We start from the raw sequence: 26560 nt of genomic DNA on the forward strand, positions 1-26560 counted from the left end.
TCTTTTTTATTAAGAATGTATCATTTAAATTTCCAGATTTTTCTACCAACATTAAGATTCAGACAAAAATAGACATCACATGATCTGTCAAACCCGCAACAACAAGGAGCAAAAGTCACTTCTTGATACATATATAACACATAATTTACATTATATTTATATTATCTGTATATATATGTAGCAGGAATATAATAAGGTATTGCATGATGAAAAACTTTGACCTTTCTTCTACAGGAAAGTCTAGTTCCTTTCATTCCGCATAAAAACATTTTTTTGTTTCTTCCATGATGCTGGCTCTCACACCTCCTCCTCCGACCACCACAGCAGAGGATTGTGGGTATCGCAGTCCACCCTGCAGTTCTACATGTCTAAGCATAATTTTTTCTGTTTTAGTCATGATGGCTGCACTGCTGAGATGAAAACCTCCAGCTTGAGTAGTGAGGATGACACACTGTGGTTCATTAAGCAGCAGTGCATTATGGGTAGTGTAGTTCATCTGTTAGTGATGGCCTGCAGGCTGCTGGTCCTCTTCATGATGTTTGGGACAAACAGAAGTCCTGACGCTCGCTCGATGGTTTCAATGGGAACCAGGAAACGCTCAAGTGGAACCTTCTCATCTACTGGTTCATTTGGTAAAACATAGGACCGAAGCTCCACCCCCCTGCCATCCGCCTGCTCCAGGATCAGCACCTGTAGAGGAACAGGACAGGTGAATAATCTGCCTTCAGGTAATCATCATCATCAGCAGCAGACAGGTGGACTCACCTTAAAGAAGTGTGTCGGCACAGCAACGTTATTTTGTCCTAAAACCTGATACCTAACGTACAGTTTCCCATCAGCCTCCTGCCTAAAAACAACACACAAACAATGATGATGTCATACTGTAGCCTCGCCATCACATCAATCAAAAACAGAAGCAGAGGGATTACCTGGGCAGGTAGAGAGGTCCTGTGCAGACATAAACATTGAGGTAACGTTTGGTCAGAGTGCGACACATTTTCTCCAGATTGTTCCAGGTCTTCTGGTTCAGGTGAGGGTTCTAAAAACAAACAACACAGTACATATCTTAAATCTGGTTCTTCACATTGTTCCAGGTGTTCTGGCCCAGGTGATTGTTCGCAAAAGTGATATACCTGAAGCCGCACCACAGTTACAGTTAGTGATTGCATTCACACATGCAGCCCACCCAGACAATGACGGGAAATTTTCAGGAGTGCAGTGCACAAGTGAAAGGGGCTTATGTCTACCTGTGGTGCCACGTTGCTCAGGTAGAAGGTGTCCTCCATGGCTTTCTGACTCCACTTGTGATTAGCTGCAGCAGCCATGTGACCTCTGTCGAAGCCACTCCCCCTGTAGTCAGCATTGGTCGCTCTGTGAAACACGTGCACACTGTGGAGGAAGAATCAAGTTAAACATTTAAATATGTAAATGTTTCAACAAGAGAGTCGACTTTGTGTTTTGCCTGCTCTGTGTGGATTCACCTGTCATCCTCTTTGAATTCACAGTACTTCCTGTCTGACTGCCCATTCAGGGTGGCAGGGTTTAGCCTCTCTATTACCCAGGATGCAGTGCGTGTGCGGGGGTCGTATGAGGTGACATAGGACTCTCGGGTCTTGATGTTGGTCAATGAGGGAAAGCCATACTTCATCACCACTCCTGACCCACCTGGACTCACCTGGACAACAAGACACAGCAGGTAGAATGAAGGACAGGAAGTCTCTTTCAAAATAAGATGCAGGTTTGACTTTGAATGCTGTTTTCTTCACAGCTTTTCTTCAATAGCACAAAACAACAACAAAACGCAAACAGCACACTGACACAATCTGCTCCTCAAAGTGTAAAACACTTCTTCAAAGGGGTTTAATAATGTCCTTCTAGTTGTAATTCACAGGTAAGAAACACCTGGAGGATTTTTTAAGATCACTTTAAAGAATTCACAAAAGCTCTACTGCAGACTGAAAACCTCCCTGTGTTTGAACTCTCATGTCTGTGCAGCTGTTTGTCTACGAGCTGGTCACGGTGTTGTGTGTGTCACGTGCATGTAAAAAAAATAATGTTGTACATAAATGCTCTTTTTACGTGTTAATTTCTTCTTCTTCCTTTTCTATTTTGTGTTACAGAATGGAAGTTTGAATCAGATCATGTTTGAATTAGTTTAAAAAATCATAAAAGTTGTTTAAGTAGAAAGATGACGCGAACACACACACACACACACACACACACGCACACACACACACACACACACATTTCCCTCACCGTCAGCTCGGAGGCCTGGACGCTCGGTACCGGGAGCACCGGGACTCTGCTAAGCAGACCGGCATTCTCCGCCTCCTCCTCCCCGCCTCTGACATTCAGCAAGCGGCTCACTGAAGCTCCAAGTCCCGCTCCGACCAGCAAGGTCGCACCGGTCCGCCACCACCGCTTCATGCTTTCGGTGGATCAGCTGCTAATGACGCACGTTGATGACGTCACGAGAGACGACGAAGGTCAAAATTTTCGATCTACTTTTTTTTTATTATATTAGGCTATATTATATTGCATTATATTATATATTGTTTCAATTATAATATATAATTTGTAACATTCGTGTTACATGATGCAGGCACAGTGAGAGAGCTTTTTTTTAATAAATAATATAAATTGAAACGCAGGGCTTAATAAAAATAAAAATAAAAATAATAATAATATAAATAGTGAATCTAGAATTAAAAAAGATAAATAAATTGCAACATGAAAGACAGAAGAGATAAATTGTGCAATTATTTTTTTATTCATAATTTCAATTGGGTAAAAAAAAAAAAAAAAAGGAAAGAAAAGAAGAAGTTATAGAAAACAATGTGAGACAGAATAATAAACACTGGTATGTCACATCGGACTGATGTTTAAAAAACATATGATTAACATCTCAGTGGAAATAACAATTGATGGATATTAAGAGGTAAAGTGAAGCTCAAGTGTTAAACTGAATGAAAGGATGAAGTAAATAACAAAATAAAAAAGTGAATCGGAGGCATCACTCAAAGGAGCTGAATGATCGTATCGTTAATGTGGCTTCACTCAGGAAAGATGTGTCATCAAGAACATCATTTAATCATTAAAAAATATTATCATGTACAACTTGTCAACCATTTTGCTGTGCATGACAACCCTAATCAGCAAGGGTACTACTGGGTAAACCAGTAATGGTGGTATATGGGTTATATGTACAGCTGTTTGTTGTGAAGACACAATCTGATGGTGAAATGATCAATGACACTAAACCAACATGTTTTAGCTGAGTTACACTCTGTTTCATATTTATTATCATGTTACAAACTATAACAGGGCTTTATTATATTATAACATCATCTTATCATATACGACGTGTGTGTGTGTGTGTGTGTGTGTGTGTGTGTGTGTGTGTGTGTGTATTTTTGGCTTTTCCTATTTTATGACACTGTGACCTTTGACCTCAAAATTTAAACAATCAAACACACAAACTGATCAAGACAGACTGTCTCAATGGTAACTGTATCAAGTCACCAATGTGAAAGTCGACCGATCACAACCATAACTCAGAGTTCCCTTGTTCTAATGAGGCTAATGATTGACAGTCAGTTCAGCCAATCAGAGAGACGATTCATCTCAATCTCCTGATCGAAGTCTATCATGAGTGAAATGCTTTTACATCTCATATGCCCGTCTCACTGGAGACAAAGAGCAACAAACTAAGACAAGTCTTTAACCTCATGGCAGAACCGGACCAATCAGAGACTGCAGGTGTGTCCCAACAGGAAGTGAAGGCAGCAGCCAGGCCAATCAGAAGCTGCAGCTATGTAATGAAAGGAAGTCACGGCATCATCCCAACACAGACTGTAGGTTTGTCATGACAGCACCCTGAGCAATCACAATCAGTTTGGTAACAGTCGAGCTTTGTCTTCATAATAATACACTACAATGAAGAATCCACCATTATCTGTTATCATATATATAAGAGATAACTTATGTAATAAATCAATAACTGATTTGGCCTCACTTTTCTGGTTTGGAAATGTTTAAATCAGAGGAAAAAAAGACGTGTAACCGACTGATTTCAAATCTATAATGATGACACTGAAGCAGACAGCTACGACCTGAAACTCTCCTAACAATCAATGTTGTATCAATATATCTATTCTTTATCATTTACTTGTAATTAATGACAACACGTGTTTCACATTGAAAGCAGGACTTCTAAAATCTCTTTTTGTCTTCACTTATTTTTCCTTTAAAGTCTCAGTTCTTTCAAGTAAGGATTTGTCATCAGTGTTTCTGCCGTTGTTTTAACGGCTGCTCTGAAACTGATGAGACATTTTGTTTGGTACCTTTATGTCTGTAAAGATACTGTATCATATACTTAGGGGCTGCATGGTGGTGCAGTGGTTAGCGCTGTTGCCTCACAACTAGAAGGTCCCTGGTTTGAATCTCGGTTCGGATGTAGGGGCCTTTCTGTGTGGAGTTTGCATGTCCCCCCCGTGCATGTGTGGCTTCCCTCCAGGTACTCTGGCTTCCTCCCACAGTCCAAAGACATGCTCGTTGGGCTCATTGATGACTCTAAAATTGCCTGTAGGTGTGCGTGTGAAAGGTTGTCTGTCTCTATAGCCCCTTTTACACTGCCAGTTCAAGGCCTCTGTTACGTTTCATCTTCTATGTAAAACGCACGGAGGCTGAATGGTGGTGCGAAGTCCTTCTGCCTCTGAGCCACATCAGAGGTAGTAACAGAGGCGTAACAGAGGCTAAACGACGGAGCCAGCAGGGTGCCGTGTGTTTGTGTGTGTGACGCATGTGCTGTTTGTTTACACCTCGCGCACATTTTGCTTCCACAACGCTGGAATGAAGGTAAAACTCACCCTGGGGCGGCTTTACGCCAGTGTGGCTTGGTTCAATGTAAAATGACAAAGGGGGCATAAAGGTGGAGTTTCGTTACAGCGCTGTGGCGGAACCGCAATGTAAAACGGGCTTGTGTGATTTACAGGCGACCAGTGCAAGGTGTTCCCCACCTCTTGCCCAATTACAGCTGGGATAGGCTCCAGCACCCCCGCGACCCTGAACAGGATAAGCTGTATTGGTAATGGATGGATGCTTTGTGTCTGCTTCTATAAACTTTGATTGGATGTTGCTGTAATTTCTCCTCAGCTGTGATTTGCAACATGACGTTCTGTTTATCATCTTTCCAAATTTCCAAATTGTTGCTACAGGATGTTACATCAAACGTCTACAACTCTCTGCTGAAGATGTGGAACAAAAAGCCTCACCCGTACATCCTCACAGGTGTATCCACTTTGACATCACATCCTGTACAGACAGCTTCAGTTCAGTATAAAACAAACAGTTCTGTTTTACATCCTCTTTAATATTCGTCCTTCTGTGACATCATCAGCGGGTGTGGTCAGCACAAGGTGGAGGACATCAGACTGAGGGTCAGCAGGTAAAGGTGAGATGTCAGAGAGGAGGAGGAGCCTTCGGTGCCGTCATCGCAACCGCCTTTCTTCAAACAAATGCTCTTTTCACAGAACACACCTGCAGACATGACACCATCACCTGTGCTGTAACATCATCAGATTCTTGACCCCAAATCATGTGAGCTGTGACATCATCAAGGTGTGTGTTTACCTGTGAAACTGTCCGGACAAACGCACTGCTGGAAGTCGATGCAGGTTCCTCCGTTCTGACAGATCAAACGCTCATCGTCACATACGTTCTCTGAGGGAGGACAGGGGTTGTTAGGAACATTAGCACATCATTGATGATATATTGAGTAATTCTCTCTTAGTAACAGTTGGCTTATGTTGTCTTACAGTGACATCACACGTCACCTGGACACAGATGTTTATAATTATTTATAATTTCCAATCCTCTTCCATGGATGTACAATTTTGGGGATCGAGTTTGAGAGGCTAAAACTGCTACAAAGTTATTGAAAGGAAAATGGGAAGTCGCATTAACTGAGCGTGCGTTTATGATTCAACATACTGTCATCGCCGTTTGATGCACCTTCTTGGCTCGTTTGGTTATTTTGGATGTCTTTTATTGCTTATTATGCGTCGTTCTGGGGTTCCAAACAAAAGCTAATCTCTGGTAAAAACATAGTATTTATACCTGTTTAATTACTGAACCCCCTGCCCCCTGCCCTTTGCACCTGTGCAGCTTGCTTCATCTCCTCTCCAGGTGTATCCAGGTAGACAGGAGTCGCAGCGCCGACCTGAGGCTCCAGATTTACACTGACAGAGTCCAGAGTCAGAGCAGTGTGGAGAAAGACTGCCCACCATGTCACAGTCACACTCTGAGGACAGACAGAGACATCTTCTCCATCATTATCAGTATCTTTATCGTCATGATGGTGTGTGTGTGTGTGTGTGTTACTGACCGACACAGACTTCCTCGTCATCCATCGTCAGGGAGGCGTTTTTATAGTAACCAAGGCGGCAGAACTGACAGTTCTGTCCTCGCGTGTTGTGTTTACAGCTCACACAAGTGACCACGTTGATGAAGTCAATGTAGCTGCAGCGGTTGGAGTGACCGTTACACTCACAGTCTGACAGAAGCACAGACACACAGTGTGAAAACTGACCTGGCATTAGTTTTCCTTCTCTGTCTGTTTTTAAATATTATGCCAATAAAGCAAATTCAAATAACAATCATATTTGAGTTGTCCCCATTCTTATAGATCGACCCACATCACAACAGACAGGTGAGAGAAACGTGAACACTCATGAAGATGACAGCAAAGATGAAAAAATGGGATGATGAGTGTGATAAAGCTGATCCACATGCTTTGGTAGGTATGAAGTATGAGGGTTACACTTTTTTCTTACATTTCTGTTTACTGTTTATGGAAAGAATAAATAGCGGCAACACAAAATTTAAACATCTGAATACACCTTCAGTTTTTTTTCTGGGAGTGGCCATATTTAAAGGGGAGGGATCAATGTACAGGGGGAGGAGTCATGTTCAGGGGCGGGCCTGTAAAGGTGAAGCACTCCGTTGCTCAGAGGTAGTCTTACCCTCGAAAGAGACGTAAGCAATTTTGGACAGCTGACTGAACTTTGGTCCTCCAGGAATCAGAAACTTCTGGGTTGCTTTGGACACAAAACGAGATGCGTAACCATTATCACAGACGGGGGTTAATGTCTAATTTCCAATAAGAGCTCAGCACTTAACTAATCATGACAATTAGGCACATGTTTATCAGATTAATTGCAAAGGGATATACCCCTTGAGATGTATCATCTTGTTTCCAGGGGTCCTATTCTACTGCTAAAGCTTCTACTACTTCTAGTTCTACTAGCACTGTTAGTAATGCTAGCCAGTAGGTGGCAGTATTATGATTATGTTCATACGTGTTATACCTTTTTTTTTCTCGTAGTCTTTCTCAGCTTTCTGCTTCCCTTTTTTGTTTTCCTCTTTGAACAGAAAAGATAAAAAAAGATAGTTTGAAAATATAAACCACAGTTTATTTGAATAAAGTTAGATTGCTTAACTATGGAGCTGCTTCTCATTGTCTATGTAGACACACCTGGACTTAGCATTATGTCTCTTCTCTCCCCTATCCTGCAAGTATACATGTTGCTAGCTCTCCATGTATAGCAATTAAATCCACCAAAATTCATGGAGTCTGCAGGATCTTCTTCTTAAGTTTGGCTATATACCTGCTTAATGTTAGTAATCAATCACAGGGATATAATTTACTGATGTATAAGACATAAAACTTTTTCATTTATTAATGATTTGATTCAAAGCATCCTGATGTATGTGGACATACTTTCTCAGTGCTAAGGCCAATGTACTTTTCTTTCTGTATCCATGACAACTGACCAACTACACATGCTGAAGATGGACACAGTAAGTGGAGACAACAAGTAAGTTGAACTAATGTTAAGTAGGAGTAAAGCTTAACCCAGATGTAAAAAGAAATTAGCAATAATCTTTGAATGTGCTGCAACATTCTTTGACATATTGTACACTTCAAAACAGTTCCTCATTCTGTACCTCTTTTGACCTCTCTTTTCTCTTCTGTCTTCTCTTCTTTAGAGTCTTTCTTTTTATCTGACTCAGAACCTCCTGCTGGTCCACTGACAGCTGACTCCTCTGCAGCTGACTTCCATTCCATCAGGGCTGCTGAAGAATCTACTCCTGGAACATCTACTGCCTGGGAAGAATCTGGTCTTGAATCTGCACCAGGACTTGCACTATCAAGTGCCCCTGTGTTCTCTTGTTTAGAGTCTTTCTTTTTATCGGACTCTGACCCTTCTACTGGTCCACCGGCAGCTGACTCCTCTGCAGCTGACTTCCCTCCCATCAGAGCTGCTGAAGAATCTACTCCTGGAGCATCTACTGCTTGGGAAGAATCTGGTCTTGAATCTGCACCAGGAGTTGCACCGCCTACAGCAGGGGAATCTGGTCCACTTGATTCCGTTTCACCATTTACTGTCTCTCCTGTATCTAGCACTGCTGAGACAGAGTCACCTCCAGTATCCACTGAATTTGGTACAACATCAATAGATCCACCGGAATCCTCTGGAATGGCCCCAGGATCAGCAACAGGCACTGTTTCTGATTTTGGTCTAGAGCCAACTGAATTGAGATCATCGGGAAGAGGGAAGGTGAAGTCCACCGGAGCCCATTCACGAGCAGGGTCATACTGATCCACAGTGGTGGAGCTTGAGTCAGGTGCAGCATCACCTTTCCCTCCTTCAGAGGGAGACAACAAGGAGTCCACTTGAGCATCAGAAGGAGGTGCTTCAGGAGGTACTCCATCAGGAGAAGGTACATCTATCAGAATGTCTGGAGTCCTAGAGGAGGGCGCTTCTGGAGGAACATCTGGGGGAGATATATCTGGAGGAGGTACATCCGGAGAAGGTACATCAGGAGAAGGTACATCTGGAGGAGGTAGATCAGGAGGAGGGACATCCGGAGGAGATACATCAGAGGAAGGAACATCTCGAGGAGGCACATCTGGGGAAGGTATATCAGGGGAAGGTACATCGGGAGAAGGTATATCAGGAGGAGATACATCAGCAGGAGGTACATCACGGGAAGATACATCAGGAGGAGGTACATCTGGGGAAGGTACATCCGGAAAAGGTATATCAGGAGGAGATACATCAGGAGGAGATACATTGAAGGGAGGTACATCTGGAGGCGGCACATCAGGGGAAGGTACATCAGGAGGAGCTTCATCTGGAAGAAGTACATCTGGAGGTGGTACTTCCTGAGGTGCAGAGGGGAAAGATACTTCAGGAGGAGGTACATCAGGAAAAGGTAGATTGGGAGAAGCTTCATCTGGGGAAGGTACATCAGGAGCTAGTGCTTCAAGGGGTTCCTCAGGAAGAGGTACATCTGGAAGAGGTAGATCAGGAGGAGCTTCATCTGGGGGAGATACATCAGGAGCTGGTGCTTCTAGGGGTACATCAGGAAGAGGTACATCTGGAGGTGATACATCAGATGGAGGTACATCAGGAGCCAGTACTTGAGTGGGTACATCAGGAAGAGGTACATCTGGAGGAGGTACATTAGAAAGTGGTACATCGGGAGGAGATGCTTCAGGGAAAAGAACATCTGGAGGAGGTATACCAGGAGAAGGTTTATCTGGAATGGCTCCATCAGGAGGAGGAACATTTATTGGAAAGTCTGAACGATCGTCGGAAGAAGTTCTGTCAGCTCCTGCTGTGGGTGAAGGATCTGTAGCCTGATTGGTTGGGGCTGACCCAGTGGATAGAGTATCTCCAGATGGAGCCCCGTCACTGGCTGGGGTTATTTCTGGTGAGGTTGCTGTTGTTGGTGCTCCAGTTGATGATGTAGTATCTTCAGCAGGTTGGGTAGTACTGTAGATCAGGTTGGAATTGCCAGTCCCAGAGAGGGTGGAGTCTGTGCTGTCTGGTGAGGAGGTGGAATCATATGGCGTAGTCACTGGGTCAGAAATAGACACCTCAGAGTCAGTACTACGGCCTGGGATTGTGGGGCTGTTGGTACTGGTGTAACTGGTAGGACTTAAGGTGCTAATAGTGTTACGTGGAGTGGTGGTGTCTGGTACTGTTGGGGCTGTGATGTACAGCAAGTCTCCAGTCTCCAGAGCTGGAGTGCTGGATAGAGTTGTGTCCACTGTCGGTCCTGTTGTACTGCTAAAGTCTGGAAATGCATCAGAACTTGTAGTACCAACCGTACTACTGGTAGTAGTAAAAAATGTAGAACCAGCGTCACTAACTGAAGTAGTAGAGTCCACACCAGCATCACTTGCACTATTAAAGTAAATCGTAGAGCTGATATCGGCCAGGGTGGTACTGATGGTAAGAACACTGTCAATGTCAAATACAGTAGCAATATCACTACTAGTACTTGTTTCAGCAGTCGTGGTTGCGTCTGTAGTAGGAGTAGAGTCAGGAGTGGAGGGAGTAGTGCCCATAGTAGCAGCAGTATTAGAAGTAGAAATACTGTAAGCAGGTGTAGTTCTGTCAGATATTGAAAAAGTTGTAGTGGTACTGTCAGTAAGAGTAGAATCATCAGTTATAGTGGTAGCACTATCCGTTGGGGTAGTTGCATCAGTTATGGTAGCAGTAGTAGTAGAAGTACTGTCAGTGAGGGTAGTATCATCCTTAAGAGTAGGCGAAGTAGTAGTACTATCAGTTGGGGTAGTAGCATCAGTTATAATAACAGTAGTAGTAGGAGTACTGTCAGTAGGGGTAGTAGCCTCAGTTACGGTAGTAGTAGTAGTACTATCAGTTTGGCTACTAGCCTCAGTTATGGTAGCAGTACTAGAAGTACTGTCAGTAGGGGTTGTAGCATCAGTTATTGTAGCAGAAGTAGTCGTAGTACTGTCAGTGGGGCTAGTAGCCTCAGTTATAGTAGCACTATTAGTTGTGCTTGCAGTAGGGGTCGTGTCAGTAGTACCATCAGTAACAGTAGTGTCCGTCATTGTAGTGTCAGTACTTATAATTAAGTTAGTAGTAGCTGGAGTAGTAGTAGTCATCTCAGTTGTGGTGGTTGTAGTACTAGCTGTAGTAGTAGTAGTAGTCGCCTCACTTGTGGTAGTTGTAGCACTAGCTATAGTAGTAGAAGAAGAAGTAGTAGCAGTAGTAGTGTAAGTCACTCCATCTGATGAGGCAGAGGGTCTATCAGATGCTGCTGAGTTAGAGTCACCAGCCGCTGTCAGAGAAGAAGAGTTAGGTCTCTTTAGTGAATCTCAGCTCTCTGTTCTATACACATAATGACCTAACTCTCTGCAGAACATTTAACAATGGGAACTCTTAAGTTTAGTAGAATTTGGATTAGTGGAAACCCAGAACCCTCCCAACCCTGACCTGTAGGCTGGCAGTAGATTCATAAATAAATTAGAGGTGTTGAAACAGTTTTTTTTTTTTCTTCCCATAACACCAATGAGTGCTTATCCTGAACCTACTAGACCCCCAAAGCATCCTAATCTTGCTCCAGAAATGTTGTCTGTGACTTAATTTACTTCTGAAAATAAGCCTCCTCCTAAAGCTCAACTCTTTGCCTGAGCAGTACCTGCCTGCACACCTGTCCCACCTTTGATAACAATAAATTTACGGTGTTCGTACCCCTACCCCCATTCCGTCAGATCAAATACAAACACCTAATTGCTGATTTTATCTATTTGAAAACACCAGAAAACTCCATTTATTTAGGAATCTACTGCTGCCATCACTTGTTGTCACTGCTGGTTTTACCAGCACAAAACCACTGTAACCCAATTAGCCAATCAGGAGGCAGTTAAACCCTGCTATGCTGAAACACCCAGTCCTGTTCTGCAGAGACCTTTATTGTACTCTAATGTTTCTGCTACAGTCACCAAATCCACACATTACATGAACCCATATTTTTCTAGTATAAAGTCAGATGAACTTTCACATGTAAGCAGCTAAACATCAACTTCCTCATGAGAGACTAATTGTGTGGATTCAGCCACTGTTACATCTACTGGGCAACTGTCAGTTATCAGATTGTTCTATTTGTTCTATATTCTGCCCAATTATTGTTCGATCGCTGTTGCATCTTATAGGATCTCTGTGTGTTAGAACAAGACTCTGAACACTGAAGCAGAAACATATGATTACCATGATTATAAAGAACAGAGCATGTGTATGTTCTTTATCAAATCAACGTTATCTTTAGTTCTGAAATTTTGAAAAGCAATTTCAAAATAAATCTCAAAATGACACTTAATATTTTTGCTTAACAGCCATGTGTGTGTCTACGTGTGTGAGTTTGCATGTGAGATTGTGTGCGTGTTTGATTGACAGGTTAAAGCACACTAATACAGATTAAACACACACACCATCTGTCGGTGTTAACGGCAGATTAACGTTTAGGCTCTCCTCCCAGAATGCACCCTGATATTTAACTTGCCCGCTGTGGTCATCCATGTGATCGACCGTGTGAGCAATCAGAATTAATTAATTACTGTATTTATGTAATGTATTAAAACATTATTAATATATTGAAAAATATATGACTTACAATAGTTTCATTGTTGCGAGAAAACTCACAGGGAACTAACCTAAAACTGAACGTCAGAAAAACTTAAATGTTTGAATAAAAATAATGAAACAGATTTGAATCCCATGATGCAACACTGACCGCATCACTCTAGCTATTCTGTCTGAATGTGGAGACAGGTGGGGACGAAATGCAAGGAGCAGGTGAGCAGACAGACAGGTGAACGGGTGAACAGACAGACAAGTGAACAGGTGAACAGACAGACAGGTGAACATGTGAAGACTACTTACTGGCTGTTGATTCTGCTGCTTCGCCTGAAAAAGACACAACATGTGATTTTATATGTGAAGTCATATGTAAAGAAAAACAGGTGGCGTTGGCAATGTGTTACGGTAAGTATAGGTGTTGGCAGTCTGTTCAGGTACAGGCAGATGTTGGCATTGGTTCAGGTACATACAAGGGTTGGCAATGTGCTCAGGTATATGCAGGTATTGGCAGTGTGCTCAGTTACATTCAGGTGTTGTTGTTCACTTTCGAACAGGTGTTGGCAGTTTGTTCAAGTACCTACAATCTTTGCAGTGTGTTCAGTTACCTATAAGCATTGGTAGTCTGTTCAGGTACATACAGGTGTCGGCAGTGGGTTCAGCTTGGTGTTAGGAGTGTGTTCAGGGATGTGCAGGCGTTGGTGGTGTGTTCAGGTACCTACAAGCGCTGGCAGTGTGTCCAGGTACCTACAAGCACTGGCAGTGTGTTCAGGTACCTTAAAGTGTTTAGGTATACAAATGTTGACTGTGTGTTCAGGCATATACAGATGTTGGCTAAGTGTTCAGGTAAGTACATTCGTTGGCAGTGTTTTCAGGCATGTACAGTTGCTGGCACCATGTACTGGTACATACATGTGTTCGGAGTGCCTGTGGGCAGGGGCAGGTATGATCCCGGTCTCCAGCTGCGGGGTTTGAACCCTGGGCCACAACGCTGACAGTCCTGTCCACTTGTGTTGTGGTCACATTCACATTGCAACGTCGCATCACGTAAAACACACTGGGATGCATGCAAGTTGCACTTACACCTGAAGGAAAAACACATACATATAGAAACAAACATGTCATACACAACACATTCTCACTCCCATCTCGTCATTAGTGGCTGCTTTGTCAGTGGACCACCAATACAAGATATGACAATTCAAACTCAGCCTACTTGGGTTTTACTGCAAGTGCCATGTTAGTTAGAACCATCCATCGTCCCTGTCCGCCACGCAAAAATACTTTTCTGGCTTTTCATACTTTTGTCACCTGAATTCAATGGCACATCCAAATGATAAGCCTGAGGACAGCATCCAGATATAACACTAGAGGAGAGCGTTATGTTTCGCCACTGTCCAAGCTGCTTTAGTTAAGAGTGAGAGCTTTTCCAACCATAATGATGTCAGAACTTTCTGCAACTTACACCTTTGTTAAGTGAGATAAGGCTATCTGTTAGTCACCTTGCAGGTACATCGATGTTTGAAATAGCGTAAAAGTATTTCAGCAGGTTGTCTCTCTGTACATAGGTCCCTCCCAGTGCAGGGCGGAGAAGTCGCAGTCGGAGGTTGGTGAAGGTGAAGAAGTCTCTCAGACCCTTCATGGTCACCATCCGGGTGTACAGAGCGTCCATGTTGATCAGCTTCGGACCTGCAAACACCCCGAACCGAGCACGGACCTCGAATACCACCGTCTTCTCCTCCTATTGGTCCAACGCATACAGTTACTACTTCTATCAATCACTGATTGAGTATCAGTATGACCAGTATCAAGTCCAGTTACCTACCTTGGCTCCAACCCAGCGAGAGTACTGCTCGGTACAGATAACCCTGGTTAGGTTACTTGGCGCTAACTCAGAGACCCGTTTAGGAGACATACCGAATGCATCCAGACAGTCATCAGCGTAGTACTGATATGGCTGCCATGTTACACCTGAAAAACAAACACTGATTAAGAACTGTATCAGCTGTCATCACTCTCTCTTGGTTCTGTTTTTTTCACACAAACAGGCCACAGATCAGATGTACTACCTGGTGTACTACTGACCAACCCTCTCCACCCTCAGTCCCTCAAAGAACAGTCACCTTTGTCCAGAGATTTCTCCAGCACCATGCTGGTTGGTCGGCCATACTCAAAGGTGATGACGATATCATCGACCACCTCCAGACTCTTGTTCCAGGACAGCGTGATGTTTGCCAACAGAGGCTCAGGATACCTGGACCATGTGACTGTCTGCCAGTAGGTGATGAGCCCCCCTCTCTCCCTGTCTCCCATCAGCTGTGGAGGGTGAGACAGGTCGGGGCTGGACGCATCACACTCGTCGCTGCACAGGTAAGGGTTCTCCTGCAGAACAACAAACAGAATCTAGTGTTCATAAGGAGTCACAGCAAAGGAACATTTGGATTCTTCCTCAAAAATACTCTGGTGGTTCAAAGATACAGCTATACAGTGATGTTCACAACAGTAAGTCTCAGGTCATACTTGACAAATCTAAATGCTTACATCTGTCCGTCTTGCTCATTAATGAGTGTAGTTGTTGGAAGCTTAATCCAAAGGGCAACTGGCCTTGGTTGAAGTTCTTGAAGACGTTTCACCTCACGAACTTCAACCAAGTCCAGTTGCCTTTTGGATTAAGCTTCGAATTCCCATGACCTGGGTGACTGAGACCCTTCACAGAAAAGTGGAGTTGTTCCAATATAAATATCTGAAATTCATCCAATACTGCTGTAAATGTACCGGCAATCAAGTACCAGCGAGTCCGAATCCGATACAGATTCAACTCTTTTTCACCTCGCTTTTTGTGCTGTACTGCCACCATGGATGTATTTGGTCAGCCAATGGCAACTACTGTTTTAGAGCAGCAAAGAATGTGGTAATTTATCACTGGACATTAGCAAACAGCAATGCAATGCAGTTTCAGTTTTCAAATCTGTGTTCCCCGGCATTTCGCCAAACACAGCAAGCTGCACCAACTGCTGCTATCAGCTTGTGGATCTTCCCTGTTCCCTTGTGGCTCTCCGTTGTTGCTCCTGTGCGTTTCCAGGTTTTCCTTTGGATTATTCTTTTACCTTGACTGTGAGACGTTTTTGTTCTCCCATTTGGATTTCTGTTTTGTCTTTTGTTGGATTTTAGATTTTGTTTTTGCATTTTTTGCCTCAGTTTATTGAACTCCTTACCATTGTCTGCACCTGGGTCCTTTACCTTTTTATTTTACCCAAAACCGTGACATTCTCTGCTTATTTTTAGGTTACAAATTCCATTATTGTTCATTGTTGCTGAGTTATTTAATGGTGGCCCACACTTACAATAAGGTCATAGCCTGACAATGACATCTCAGGCCTACAATGAAATCAATGAACCAAAATGGTCTGCACTTACGTAGCGCTTTTCTAGTCTTCAGACCACTCAAAGCACGATTGAAAGACGACCGACTCTACCACTGAGCCACAGCTGCCTTACAATACTCCAATGTGGTTGCAGCCCTACAATGACCTCATAGCCCTTAGAGACCTGACAGCCCCACAATGGCATCACATCCCTACAAGATGTCACATCCTAGTAAAATCAAAAAGCTACTATTCAATCTCTCTGATCAGTTAGTTAATTGATTTCTGATCATTGATGAATTTCTTTAACTTCCTGTTTGACTTTCACAATAATACAACCAGAAACATAATGTGTACAGCACCTTACACGACTGCAGGCATGATCCAGTGTAGTTTCCTGAAGAGTGTGTGTGAGTCATGGATTAACACTGATGTTAATCTGATCAGTGTGTGTGTGTGTTTAAGACTTTAGCAGCAGCTGCCAACTGTCACACTGCAGATTTGGAAGATTTAAAGCAGCACTAACTAACCTTAAGTGACTCTTTGTAATCAGATAAACCAGTCGATCTCTGGTGAATACTGCAGTCTTCACCAGGTGTGTTAAATCGTTCTAGAAAGGCATCAAAAAGACTTTGATTGACATGATTCCCAACATCGACTCTGCGATCTGAGCCAATGCGACGAGTATGATTATCATCAAGAAATCAGAGAGCTACATCCAAACTTTTGAACCCTGTGTGCCAGAAAAAAATTATGTTTCTGTTAAGCTTTCAACATGAGGAAATTATATTTATGAATGTGTCCGTTTTTTATTGAACGTTTGACGTGTCGAAGCTGACACCTGGTGTTCGGTTGCTCTTTAAAGCTGTAACTGACTCATTATTATGTTTTGTGTTATTTTTGTCTTGTGGGGATTCCACTTGATCAATAATTAATTTTTTCTTCATTATCAATAATTCAGACATGACTTCAGTTTCCCGATGGAACAATTATACAGACAGCAGGACTCTATGTGTGTTAAACCTGTGGGTCAGGACCCCCCGGGAGGTCACAAGATAACTCTGAGGGGTCAGGAGATGATTGACAGGTGATTATGGTAGACTTGTACACCATCACACATCCTGACACCGGCTTCTAAAGAGAGACTTGCATTATGGGTTGATTGTAGCGATAATGATGCTAAGCTAACAGGTTTCTTTAAGTCTTTAAGAGTCTGTTAAACCTCATGAGTTCAAACTGACTCACTGGATCCGGGTTTTTTACAGTGTAGCAAGATTAACAGGTCCAGGATGTGTTTTCATTATCGGGCTTTATCAACTAAAAAGGCTGACCTTGTCAAGGTGTCACAGTGCTAATAATCAACTTGGTCAACCCAGATCTTATCATGAGGGTTCACTTTAAAGAGGCTCAGTTTGCAGCAAGTAGTTTTACTTTCATATCTTCCAAGTACAATCAGTACAAGACTAGTGCTTCAAAGTTTCTCTGTTGTTTCTCTTATGTGAAAGAACAGCTTGGAAAAAGGAGGATTGTTAGGGTTCAATCCTTTGACCACAGCAGGATTCATTTACATTATTAAAATGAAACAATGTTCAGTGACATTTTACAATCCGACACAACTGGTCAGAGATCATTTTAATATCTATAAATATAAAAAGGCAGAAGAAAGAACACTGAGAGACATGTTTCAATGTGTGTATTAACTGTGTGTTGGGTGTCTGTTACTGACCAGTGTACAGAATCTCTCCGGTGGGTTTCCACAGGTGATGCCGGGCGGGTCGACTTTGATCTGCATCACCTCCTTCATGTTGGCAGGTGGAGGCTGACAGGCATAAAACTCCCATCCTGGCCCCGCCTCCGAGACACGCAGAGACCGGCACACATCGAACTGACACCAGCCCAACGCCGGCAGAAGGAGCAGGAGCGAAAGGAGGCGGGGGAGGAGGTCAGACATCATGGCCTGACAGTCAGACAGACTGAAAGTTCCTCGGGAGGTCACAACTCAAAGTCACCTCCCACATTTTTAATCCAAAGGTTCAGTTCTGCTCAATCTTTTTCAAACAGGTGTTTGTCATGTCTACCAGGTGATATCTAACACCAGAAGACTTCATTTGGCCCCGAAGATGCTCCGCCCACGACCAGTCTGAAACATAACAACATAAAAAACAGTCAGACAAGCAACTTACAAAACAAAGACCTGGACACACCTGGTGAGTCCAAAAAGACCGTAGGACAGTTAGACCAGAGGACAGTTAGAACGTAGGACAGTTAGATCTGAGGACAGTTAGAACTGAGGACAGTTAGACCTGAGGATAATTAGACCGTAGGACAGTTAGATCTGAGGACAGTTAGAACTGAGGATAATTACACTGTAGGACAGTTAGACCGTAGGACAGTTAGATCTGAGGACAGTTAGACCGTAGGACAGTTAGATCTGAGGACAGTTAGACAGTAGGACAGTTAGACCTGAGGATAATTAGACCGTAGGACAGTTAGATCTGAGGACAGTTAGACCTGAGGACAGTTAGACCTGAGGATAATTAGACCGTAGGACAGTTAGACCATAGGACAGTTAGACCGTAGGACAGTTAGATCTGAGGACAGTTAGACAGTAGGACAGTTAGAACTGAGGACAGTTAGACTGAGGATAATTAGACTGTAGGACAGTTAGATCTGAGGACAGTTAGACCGTAGGACAGTTAGATCTGAGGACAGTTAGACCGTAGGGCAGTTAGAACTGAGGACAGTTAGACTGAGGATAATTAGACTGTAGGACAGATAGACCGTAGGACAGTTCTGAGGACAGTTGCACCTAAGGATAATTAGACCAGAGAACAGTTAGACCTGAGGACAGTTAAACGTAGGACAGTTAAACCGTAGGACAGTTAGACCATAGGACAGTTAGACCGTAGGACAGTTAGATCTGAGGACTGTTAGACCGTAGGACAGTTAGACCTGAGGACAGTCAGACCTGAGGACAGTTAGACCGTAGGACAGTTAGACCGTAGGACAGTTAGACCTGAGGACAGTCAGACCTGAGGACAGTTAGACCTGGGGACAGTTAGATCTGAGGAGTGTTAGACCTAAGGACAGTAAGACCTTGTAAAACATGGTCTGGATAGACCTGAGGGGATTAAGACCTCCTTTGACCTGGTCCAGATATCCTGTGGGAAAGGTAGACCTTGTCAGATCTGGTCACTGGTCCAGGTCTAGCTGGCTTACCATCAAACCGATGAGACTATCAGCGATAACACAAGATGATCATGTGTCTGAAATCTGAATCATTGCTCAGTGTGAACTAAAGCATCCTCAACATCTGATCTCAAACTGGAGAACAGCAACTGAGTGGAGGTGAGGACGTAGATATAATAAACATATTAAATATAACTTATACTCTCAGAATCGACCTCTGGAGAAATACTGTTGGATATTCACATGACTCCTGTTGTTTTCCCCTCCATCCTCTCTGTGCCTGTCTGTCTGCCTGACTATCCCTCTACCTGTCTGTGTGTTTGTGTATGAACATCAACACAGATGATTAAACTGAGACTCAGAGACTCAGCCTGCTTCTCGTCTTTATTAAAACAAAGTTGCTGTAGATTTGTCTCGCTGAACCTGCAGCCCTTCACTCTGTCTCACTGACTGAAACAGGAAGTCCGACCCGAGAGATGTTTCATCAGCCATCGAACAATCTGTACATTTTCATATTAAAGCGTCAGAGTCTATTTTAGAAAGAAAACCTGCAGTCTTATGGTGCCAAAACACCTGTCATTACCCACTCTATAGAGTTTATATTAAATTCACCTGATTGTTAAAGAGCTCAGGGTTAAAGTCTGTCTATAAACCTGTCCACCTGTCCACCTGTCTGTCTGTGCATCTGTCTGTCTCTATATATGTCTCTCCTTGTACACCTGTCTGTCTGTACATCTGTATGTCTCTATGCCCGTCTCTCTGTACACCTCTCTGTCTATAAACCTGTCCCCCTGTACACCTGTCTGTCTGTACACCTGTCCGTCTGTGCATCTGTCTGTCTGTGCATCTGCGTGTCTCTATGTATGTCTCTATGTACACCTCTCTGTCTGTCTCTATACCTGTCTCTTTGTATACCTGTCTCCATGTCTGTACACCTGTCTGATTCTATACCCGTCTCTCTGTACACCTGTCTGTTTGTGCTCCTGTCTGTCTGTAAACCTGTCTTTCTCTATACACCTGTCTGTCTCTAAACACCTCTCTGTCTCCATACCTCTCTCTGTACACCTGTCTGTCTCTATAAACCTCTCTGTCTATACACCTTTTTCTCGATACATCTGTCTGTCTCTATACCTGTCTCTCTTTACACCTCGGTCTCTGTACACCTGTCTGTCTCTACACCTGTCTCTCTGTTCACCTGTCTGTCTGTACACCTGTCTCTCTGTACATTAATCTGTTTGTACACCTGTCTCTCTGTACACTTGTCTGTTTGTGCATCTGTCTGTCGCTATAAATGTCTTTCTGATCTCTGTCTTTACAACTGTCTGTCTCTCCAGCTGTCTATCCCAACACCTGTCTGTACACCTTTGTGTCTCTATACCAGTCTATCCCTACACCTGTCTGTCTCCACACCTGTCTGTCTCTATGAACACAGATGAAATAAGAGGAAGAGGAGACAATCTGTTTTATGTGAACCGAACCTTTAAACCCAAATTCTGATTACTCAGCCACATCCACCTGTCTGTCCCCACACCTGTCTTTTTTTTTTAATCTGTCTGTCTGCAAACCTTTCTGTTTGTATGAAGACAGAGGGAACTACAAGAAAGGCAGTTTGTTTTGTGTGAACTGCACCTTTAAGTCAAAGTTAGATCATAGAGGAGACTCTCACTCTGTCTTTCTGGACACATGTCTGTCTATACACCTGTCTGTCTCCACACCTGTCTGTCTCTACACCTGTCTGTCTCTATCAACACATAGTAAGCACATAAGTAACCTTTAAATTAAACTATAAAGCTCCTAAAGAAGACCTAAACAACATCCAACACGTCTGTCTGTATACGTCTCTCTGACTCCGACTGTCTGTCTCTCAGTGTTACTCACCTGTACCTCCACATGTCTGTCTGCAGGTTGTTTTCAGGTTGATTCTTGATAATCTGATCAAACATGCGACAAAAAGCTGAACATCTTCATTATCGCCAACTTTTCTTCTTCTCTTTTCTCCTCATCCTACTCCTCCGTCTTGTCTTCTTTTCTCTCCTCCTCTTCTCTTTTCAGTTCTCTTCTTTATCTTTTATAATCTCCTCCAGTCTCCTGCTCTTTCACTCTTCCTCCCCCTCTTCTCTCTCCTTGCGTAGATAAACCTCTCAGAGCTCAACGGACTACCTCTCTCTCTCTCCTTTCTTGCTCTACCTCTCTTTAACCCTCTCTCTCTGCTGTACCTCCACCTCTCTCTACCTCTTTCTCTGTCCAATCTAACTCTACCTCTCTCTCTCCATTGTCACTTCACCTCTCTCTCCCTCTCTCTCTCTCTCTCCACTGTACTTCTTCATCTCTTTTCCACAGATATTGTGAGTAATTTAACAAAACCAAAGTAACTGAGATGAGTTTATTACTCTCCAGTCTGGTTTGATAGAAATAAAATTATCAAATTAAAAATAAATATCATAAAATATCTGTTTTCTATCGGATTCAGGCGAGTTCAGCCGAGGAATAGAAGTCATAATATGTCATCCAAAGAGGGGATTCTTCTGGCTCTCTTTAAGCCTGTTATGGACCCACATGGTTTAGGGCAGATGGAGGTGGACTGTAGAAGGATTAAAGACCCTGGAGATGGAGAAAGCTCCCATATACTGGGTGTCAACTCTCTATTTCACTCTCAGGGGAAGATCTTTAGTGAACAGCCACAAACTTTGGCCCTGGGGGTAGTGGTAGGCTGGTCGACGGTTGCTCTCATAGCAGTTGGAAACTCGGAGGATTGTTGAGCAGGCGCTTGTCCTGTGCATCACCAGACTGGACTATTAGATGGATGAAGTCAGGAGTGGTTAGTGCTCTGCCTACTAGTTCCTAGACCAGGAGGCTTGGTTGTGGAAAGAGATGCAACGCTTTCCTGTTTCAACTGTTCCTCCAGAAATCCTCTCAAACCTATCAACCTTTCAGACGCTGACAATTGGATAAACCATGGACACTGCAAAACTGGAGCAGATAGAGAACCGTTTTTATAGCTCTTGTTATAAGCAGTTGGGACAGGCAGCCACAGACTCCTATACAGCTCTGTGAAGAACAGAATTCCTCCCAACCCAGGATGGCACCTGGACCTGGTTGCAAAAGTAGGTTGGGACATACAGTGTTTAGCAGAACAACCTGTTGCAGGTTGTTCAGAGTTTGAATGAACGCTGCTCCCATGAAACAGTATGTAGGAAAGATTTCTGCTGGGTATCTGGGTAAGTGTTAGACTTGACTTTTCTGGACTCAGATATATCACTTTAATAAAAATGTTCAACTTTATTTTTATGTAACAGAACGCCTAATAATGTTACATTATCTCTTTGGGATATAGTTCTTATTTAGAAGTCAACAGAACTGAGAGAACAAGATTTGCACAAGGCAATAAATACGTTGAGATAATATGCGCCGGTCTCTCTGACGTCATCTCTGAGCGCCAGTAGACGCAGAAAGAAAGAGAAGATGGCGGACGGAGTGAACGTCGGAGTGAATCTGGATGCTTTTTCTCATGCCATCAGCGGCATCCAGGCGCTCCGCTCCAGCGTGAGCCGCGTGTTCGAGTCCCTGAAGGATGGCATGAAGAACCGTGAGACCCTGGAGGGTCGAGAGAAGCAGTTTATAGCCGAGTTCCAGGACAACCTGCAGGCAGTCAACAGAGACCTCAAGTGAGTCCCTCCGCACCAGACTACAGTCAACTTTCAGTCCATTTAAATTACTATATTAGTATATAATCTGGTTCGTAGTTAAAGTAGACTACGTTAATGATATAGTTATTTTTAAATAGTGTAAACTCATCGTCATGTCAAACCGATTTTAAATAGATTTTATAGTGTAAACATTGCGGGTCATACTCCAACCAGACTGCATTCAAATTTCAATCGATTTACAACATTCAGACCATATTCAGAGTGTTATCGTATGAAAACAAGAAATTCCGGTGTTCTCGCTAATGTTGTTTGTTTATGTTAAAATATTCTGTGAAAACGATGACTTGTTGTTGCCTGTAAAGGGATTGGATTCAAATCTGTGGACCTGGGTAGATAATTTGTGAGCAGTGCAACACTTTGCGTTGTGTCAATTCATAATTTCAATAGTTATGAACTTCTGCTGAGAAACATTACTGAAATGTGACTGGAGTTTGGTGGGACAGTTTGCTCCTTATTTGTGTATGTTGTTGACATAAACATTTATGTAACATTTATCAATTTTATTTAGGTCTATCTGATGTCTTTAGTTGTTGCTATGTTGAGCACCATGACTTTATTGTTAGAGAGTTTTAAGCAGAGTTTGGAACTCATTTGTGTTCAGTTTATTAACACTCGTTATGTCTCTATCCACCTGTCCCTCTGTCTCCATCTGCTGTCTGTCTCTCTTTACCTCTCTTTCTCTACCTGTCTTTCTCTCAGTGAGTTGGAGCGTCTCAGTGGTCTGGTCGGTCGCCCCTCAGAGTCTCATCCGCTCCATAACAGCGGCCTTCTCAGTCTGGATCCAGTTCAGGACAAAACTCCGTTATACTCGCAGCTGCTGCAGGCCTACAAGTGGTCTAATAAGGTAAACACAGGCTTACACGCCATCAAGCTAACATACTAACAGACTAACAAGCTAACAGGCTAAGGTTTACTTGAGCTCACTTACTCTTCTAATTACTCACTAATATCTTTTGGAAAATCAGCGTTCATCCCTCCATCAGAGTTCACAGAGAATCTGTTCTGTGGTGAGACACTCGTCCGCTCTGTTTGATCTGAAGAGATCTTGAGCTGATTAGCTCAGCTGGGTTCCTCTCATCACTGATCCATTCACAAATGACTTTGCATTGTGTGAATCTTATGATGTTTGCTACCATGACAACCACCTACCATCAAAACCACCTCATCTGCTGTTAGTGCTTGTGTCACACCTGACACACGCACACAGCTGATCCACAGTCAGGTAACCCTGTGTGACCTCACTCAGACAGTATGTCATGAGTGCTTTCTGTCTGTGTGTAGTTGCAGTACCACGCCGGTTTGGCCTCCAGTTTGTTGAATCAACAGTCACTCAAGCGATCAGCCAATCAGATGGGGGCTTCAGCCAAGAGACGACCCAAAGTCCAGCCCAGTACTCTGGTACTACCTCCTCAGTGAGTACTGTAACTATAAATACTGTATACGACTATAATACTGCAGTAATACATACTGTATATATTAATATGATAGTACAGTATGCTAGTAGGCATATCATGCTAATAATCAGATATCTCTCTGTGACAAGTTACATTCCAGTCTGTATGAATCCATGTTATAAAATATAATAGGACCAGAACCAAAGGACGGCGGGGCATCATTTATTTTTACTTATGGACCAAATAAGTTGAACAACCGGTGTGGCAATACTTACTGTAACAGTGCTGTGATACTCCTCTGTGTACAGGTATGTGGATGATGTCATCTCTCGGATCGGTAGGATGTTTCCTGATATGACCATCGAGCTGTTCAGACCCAACGGGACGTCTGCTGTACTGCTGGTAATTAAACATCTTTAAACGCACTCTACAGGTGTGTTCAGGTCAGACTTCAGGTGTGCTTAGACCAGGTAACAGGGTTGTTTATTCCGGTGTGTTCAGACCAGCTAAAAGCTGTGTCCATTCAGGTAACAGGTGTGTTAAGGCCACGTTACAGGAGTGTGCCAAACAGGTAACAGGTGTGTGCAGACCAGGTGAACATTCTGTTAAGGCCACATAACAGGTATGCGCAGACCAGGTAACAGGTATGTGTATACCAGATACAAGGTGTACTCAAACCAACTAATAGGTATGCTCTAACCAGGTAAAAGGCGTGCTTAGACAGGTACCAAGGTGTTTGTATTCCAGATACAAGGTAATACAAGGTAACAGCTATGTTTAGACCAGGTAACAGGTGTGTGCAGACCAGGTAACAGGTGTCTGTCTCTCTCACCTGTCTCCCTCTCAGGTGACCCTTGGGAAGGTGTTGAAAGCGATCGTGGTGATGCGCTCACTTTTCATCGACAGAACTGTTGTTCGAGGATACAATGAGAATGTTTACAATGAGGACGGAAAGGTGAGAGGTCAACCTCACCTGAAAGGTAACTCATGATACCTGTCTGTTTGTCCCAATGGTAATCTGTCTTTCTCTCCTCCTCAGCTTGATATCTGGACAAAGTCTCAATACCAGGTGTTTCAGAAGGTAAGACTTACCTGTCCTCACCTGAGCTAATGCATGCCTGAGGTGAGTCTGCAGTGATCTGATTGTGGTTGTGTTGTTGCTAGGTAACAGACCATGCCACCACCGCCCTACTGCACTACCAGCTGCCCCAGATGCCGGATGTCGTGGTCCGATCCTTCATGGTGAGACACCGATAGACCTGTCTGTGTCACCTGTCTCTCTTCATTCTTGTCTTTCCACCTGTCTTCCTGTTTGTCTACCTTTCTGTCTGTCTGTTGCATTGGTTGCAGAGATAGATTAAACTCCACCTGTCTGTCGTCCTTCCTGTCTATCTCTCTGTAGAATTGGATGTAGAGCTACATTAAACCCTTCCTGTCTTTCTCTCCACCTGTCTGTCTCTCTGCAGACCTGGTTGCGGAGCTACATTAAACTCTTCCAGTCTTCCTGTCAGCGATGTGGTCGTTATCTGCAGGACGGACTTCCTCCGACATGGAGGGACTTTAGGACCCTGGAGGCGTTTCACGACACCTGTCGCATGTAAACAAACACTACCTGTTTGTATGTGTATGTACGTTATGTGTTTTGTTTTTGTTTGTATTTTTGTAAAGAAGTTTTAATAAAGTTTGATTTAATTTTTTAGCAGCTGTTTGTGTAAAACTTCATCGTGGTTTAACAGACGGTCACAGTTTAAAGGTTTGTAATGAAGAACAGCTGAGCAACTGTTTATGCTCGACGACTGAACCGAAACGCTGGAAATGACAGGGCTTTGTAGAAAAAGAAACACACACACAATGGAGGTTGTGTGTGTGTGTCTGTGAATGCATAAACACGTGGATGGATGCACCTATTGGGATGCAGCTATTGCAAACGTGTAGTTATACCTGCACATAACATTTCTGTTGCCACATCTTTCCAACCAGATATAAGTTTACAAAACGATGTAAGTGCACGTCATATGTTCTGAAGTAAAAATTCAGCATGTCCTAAAAGTCACAACAATGCCCCTGAAAATACATTTATTATGTGCATTTTTGGGGTTGTTATAAAAAAGTATTTCTCAAGCAAAAATAAAACCTAACTCATTAAGATAAGTGATATTAAAAATAAATCCATTACATGCAACAATATGAAGCAAAATCATTTGTTCGAATTAACTTTTGACCAATGTTGTGCATCAGAGGGTTTAATTTTAAGTTATGTTAATTATTTTTCTATTTATTGTAAAAAAAAAAAAAGATTTAGTTAACTTTTATCAAACTACAGAACTCCTTTGAAACGTTAATTTAAAACATGATGTTATTCAAACAGAAGCTGAACTTTAACTGAAACCGATCGAAAAGTTTCATTAATGAAATATTAAATAATCACCTGGTCAGTTAATGAATTAGAG

At 43.0% G+C, this 26560-nt stretch overlaps 3 protein-coding genes across 3 annotated transcripts; 1 reads left to right on the forward strand and 2 right to left on the reverse strand.

Moving 5' to 3' along the window:
- Positions 1–9: 9 nt before the first annotated feature.
- endog (endonuclease G) lies at positions 10–2427 on the reverse strand. The gene is made up of 6 exons (XM_069683436.1): positions 2257–2427; positions 1482–1675; positions 1248–1389; positions 930–1039; positions 766–847; positions 10–690 (listed from the first exon to the last, which is right to left on the reverse strand). Exons 1-6 carry the CDS (start codon positions 2425–2427, stop codon positions 493–495), a joined length of 897 nt encoding a protein of 298 aa, XP_069539537.1. The 3' UTR covers positions 10–492.
- Positions 2428–5407: 2980 nt separating this feature from the next.
- ntng2a (netrin g2a) lies at positions 5408–17771 on the reverse strand. Its single transcript, XM_069682738.1, has 10 exons — positions 17547–17771; positions 14579–14837; positions 14281–14426; positions 13958–14196; positions 13364–13540; positions 7274–7293; positions 6386–6553; positions 6158–6301; positions 5632–5721; positions 5408–5538 (listed from the first exon to the last, which is right to left on the reverse strand). Exons 1-10 carry the CDS (start codon positions 17769–17771, stop codon positions 5408–5410), a joined length of 1599 nt encoding a protein of 532 aa, XP_069538839.1.
- Positions 17772–22471: 4700 nt separating this feature from the next.
- On the forward strand, positions 22472–25809 carry med27 (mediator complex subunit 27). Its single transcript, XM_069683402.1, has 8 exons — positions 22472–22674; positions 23416–23560; positions 23998–24128; positions 24419–24512; positions 24958–25065; positions 25150–25191; positions 25275–25352; positions 25577–25809. Exons 1-8 carry the CDS (start codon positions 22472–22474, stop codon positions 25709–25711), a joined length of 936 nt encoding a protein of 311 aa, XP_069539503.1. The 3' UTR covers positions 25712–25809.
- The last annotated feature ends 751 nt before the right edge of the window (positions 25810–26560 follow it).

This window comes from Semicossyphus pulcher, unplaced genomic scaffold (genome assembly GCF_022749685.1).
Source record: "Semicossyphus pulcher isolate SPU_LCO1_2020_fin unplaced genomic scaffold, fSemPul1.0.p SCAF_6, whole genome shotgun sequence".
NCBI classification, from domain to species: domain Eukaryota; kingdom Metazoa; phylum Chordata; class Actinopteri; order Labriformes; family Labridae; genus Semicossyphus; species Semicossyphus pulcher.